The 2,991-nt window shown below is 48.2% G+C and overlaps 1 protein-coding gene across 1 annotated transcript; it reads right to left on the reverse strand.

The window, feature by feature from the left end:
- Positions 1–341: 341 nt before the first annotated feature.
- Positions 342–2,685, reverse strand: KIF2B (kinesin family member 2B). Its single transcript, XM_008072221.1, has one exon. The coding sequence runs from the start codon at positions 2,529–2,531 to the stop codon at positions 510–512; it is 2,022 nt and encodes a 673-aa protein (XP_008070412.1). The 5' UTR covers positions 2,532–2,685; the 3' UTR covers positions 342–509.
- Between the last annotated feature and the right edge of the window lie 306 nt (positions 2,686–2,991).

Here is a 2,991-nt window from a genome sequence, read left to right on the forward strand (position 1 = left end):
GCAGTATCATTAGACTTACTCCATGTGTACTCCTTGGTGTGCTCCCAGTCTAGTCCCTTTCATTCACAGTATTTTGAATTGCAAGTTGGAGACTTAGCATATCTGGTTTCATTATAGCTGGTTTCTTCTAGGAGAGTTTCTCAACCTTGGTACTAATTGACATTTGCAACCAGATAGTTATTTGTTGTGAGAATGTATATACCGATTGTAGAATGTTTAGCAGCATCTCTGATTCTCAACCTACTATATTGCCCAAGTGTCTTTGGGGGAGTGGGAGTGAGGAAATTATTCAAAGCTGAGAACTACTGTACTACAGATTGATGAAAACAAACTACAGAAATACAGAGGCAGAAGAAAGAGTGCATTTCTGACCTGTATATTTTAAGATGTTTTAAGCTTTTCAGGAGGATCTTTATGCTTAGATAATTTGTTACAACTGCCCTGTATTAGAGTGGTAGAAGGTGCTGCACCGTATCCATCATTTCAGACCTGACCTCTTTCCATTGGCTTCAGTCTACCTTGCTCTTCCTTCGGATGTCAGTTCGTAATAATTTCAGTTTCTTCTGGATCTCATTCAGAACACCAATTTTCTGCTCCAAAATGGACAATGACTGAGCAAGGCAAAAATCAATTTTATAATTTACTCTATCAGCTGTCTCCTGGATGTTCTCCCACCACTGGCTAGATTTTTCCTGAGAAGTTGTTGTATTTTTCATTAATGAAGTAGACAATGTTTCCACTTCTTCCATTTCGTTCTCTTCTTCACTTTGCATACAAGGTATTTTAATAAATTCGTCCCTCTGAAGGGACATTTCTGGATTTCTGATGTGTCTTTCGAACGTCTTTGATGCCTCATGTCCAATCGGATAGAAGTATCGATGGTAGGGCCTTATGTCTAGAGTTAATTCTTTTACTCTGTTTGCATATCTTAAAGTGTTGAGGGTGTTTTCACAAGAGGTCATCCCTGGAGAGATGGTAGCAATCATGCAAGTGAAGGAGTTCTGGCCTATAAAGGAGTCCCGGAGCACCTGTGTGAGTTTGCTGGCTCTGAAAGGGGTGTGTGGTTTGTTCTGCCCTAAAGCCAGGATACATTCTTTGAGTGCTAAGAGACTCTTGTTAATCTCCGCCCCTTCCAGCTGCCTATTTCGGTTGGCCTTGGCAGTATCTGCGCCCCTTTCATTCCCAGCTAAATCAACGAGGGAAAACTTGCCATGCAGTTTCCCACTTGATTTCAGGATGATCTGGAACACCGCGTGGCTCCTGGATGAGTGGACATTGACAGATGTCTGCCTGGAAGTCCGGCAACCATTTCCTATTTCCACGAGGTTCAGCACTTCCTCCACACAGCACACCTCTTGCTCCTGCAGCCCGACCACTTGGATTTGTTGATTGCCATCCTCAAGGACTTGCAGCTTCTTCTTCCAGTTCAACAAATCATATACCTTGCCCCCATAAATCTCAAAAAATGTCCCATAGACTTTGAGGTCCAGCTTCTCATAAGTGGAGTTTCTAAGCAGGAGAAAGACATCTTGTGCCACCATGGCGTAAATACCTTTAGAACAATCTTGGGCCCTTCCTGAAAAGGTTCCGCCCATGGTGTACGTTTTCCCACTGCCTGTCTGTCCATAGGCAAAGCAGGTGGCCATGCCCTTGCGGAAGATGGACTCCACCAGCGGCTGGGCGGTGAACTGATACACTAACTCATTGGAGGCCGTGTCATCAAAGGCATGGTCGAAGCAGAAGATCTGGTTCTCCAGGTAGCGAGTTAGATCTACCTTTTGCTTGGACTCATGCACCATAACCACATTGGCCGAGGGGATGGTGATAATATCCAGGTCTTTCATGGTGGTCTCGCGCTGGTTGAGAGGCCGCTTCCTCACGCAGACGCAGATCCGATGGTCTTCCAAGGGCTCCAGGCCTGGCAACTTGCTACTGTCCAGATGCCTGCGGTACTCTTCGATCATGCAACCGATCTCATAGTTGGGGTTTCTCATGTTGACATCGAGGGCGCGTCTAGCTCGGATCTCCAGCTGTAGCCGCCTGCGCTTCTCCCGCAGTGCCTGCAGTTTCTCAATTTCCCGTAGGCAGGAAGACTTTTTCTGCTTTGTCAGACAAGGGTTGCTGGGGACCCTCACAGCTAGGTTGTCCCCCGAGGGTGTTTTGTTTTTCTGGGGGGTCATCACGACCCACCTCGGGGCTGTACACTGGTCCCCGATGGCCGACGAGGACACTAAGGACAAAGGGGACAAGACCCCGGATGGCTTGGGATGTTCAGCAGAGTCCAGACCAGGATTCAGCAAGAATAGGGTCTCAAGGTCAATTTTCTTGCCCTTTGTTACCCCTTTCTCGACCCACTCTACCGTGACCCAAGAGTTTTCTCTGTTGATCTCTGTGACCACAGCGAGATGGACCCGCTTGTTGCTGCGCCGGATAGCCACACAGATGCCCACGTGGATGTCTCTGACATGTGGCCTCAAGGATTTCAGGGGCGAGAGGTGTGAGGCTGCAGGGGAATTGAACTGGCTGGCCATGGTGTGATGGAGGTACCAGGGTGCACTTCCAGGGGCCCTTGGAGTTGGAGCTGCAGGACCCAAGCACCAGCCAGCCTGAAGCGCCCAGAGCACTGAGCACCGGGGCGGTCTCTGCCTGCCTTTGCTGAGCCTGGCGCACAAAAGCAGGGTTGGGGCCACTCGCGTCACAAAAGGATAAGAAGGGGCAGCACTGCCAAGGACCTCTAGGTGAAAGGTAGGGGGGAAGAAACCAACTTTCTGGTGTTAGGAAAGCACAAAGGCAGCTGAAATAGAGATTGTTCTCTGCTAGTAAGGGTGAAGGGATTGGAGGATGAGGGGTGCTCTGAGTCATGTTAAGAAAGTGCTGGGAACAGAGAAGCCAAGGGAATGGAGGGTTGAAATGTATATATTTCAATGATATTTGTGCCTCGTACATGGAAATACCCATTTTTCCCTGCAGTCTTGACCTGCTGTCTCAAAA

Source organism: Carlito syrichta, unplaced genomic scaffold (assembly GCF_000164805.1).
Source record: "Carlito syrichta isolate Samal-C Ts95f unplaced genomic scaffold, Tarsius_syrichta-2.0.1 Scaffold314877, whole genome shotgun sequence".
Classification (NCBI taxonomy): Eukaryota; Metazoa; Chordata; class Mammalia; order Primates; family Tarsiidae; genus Carlito; species Carlito syrichta.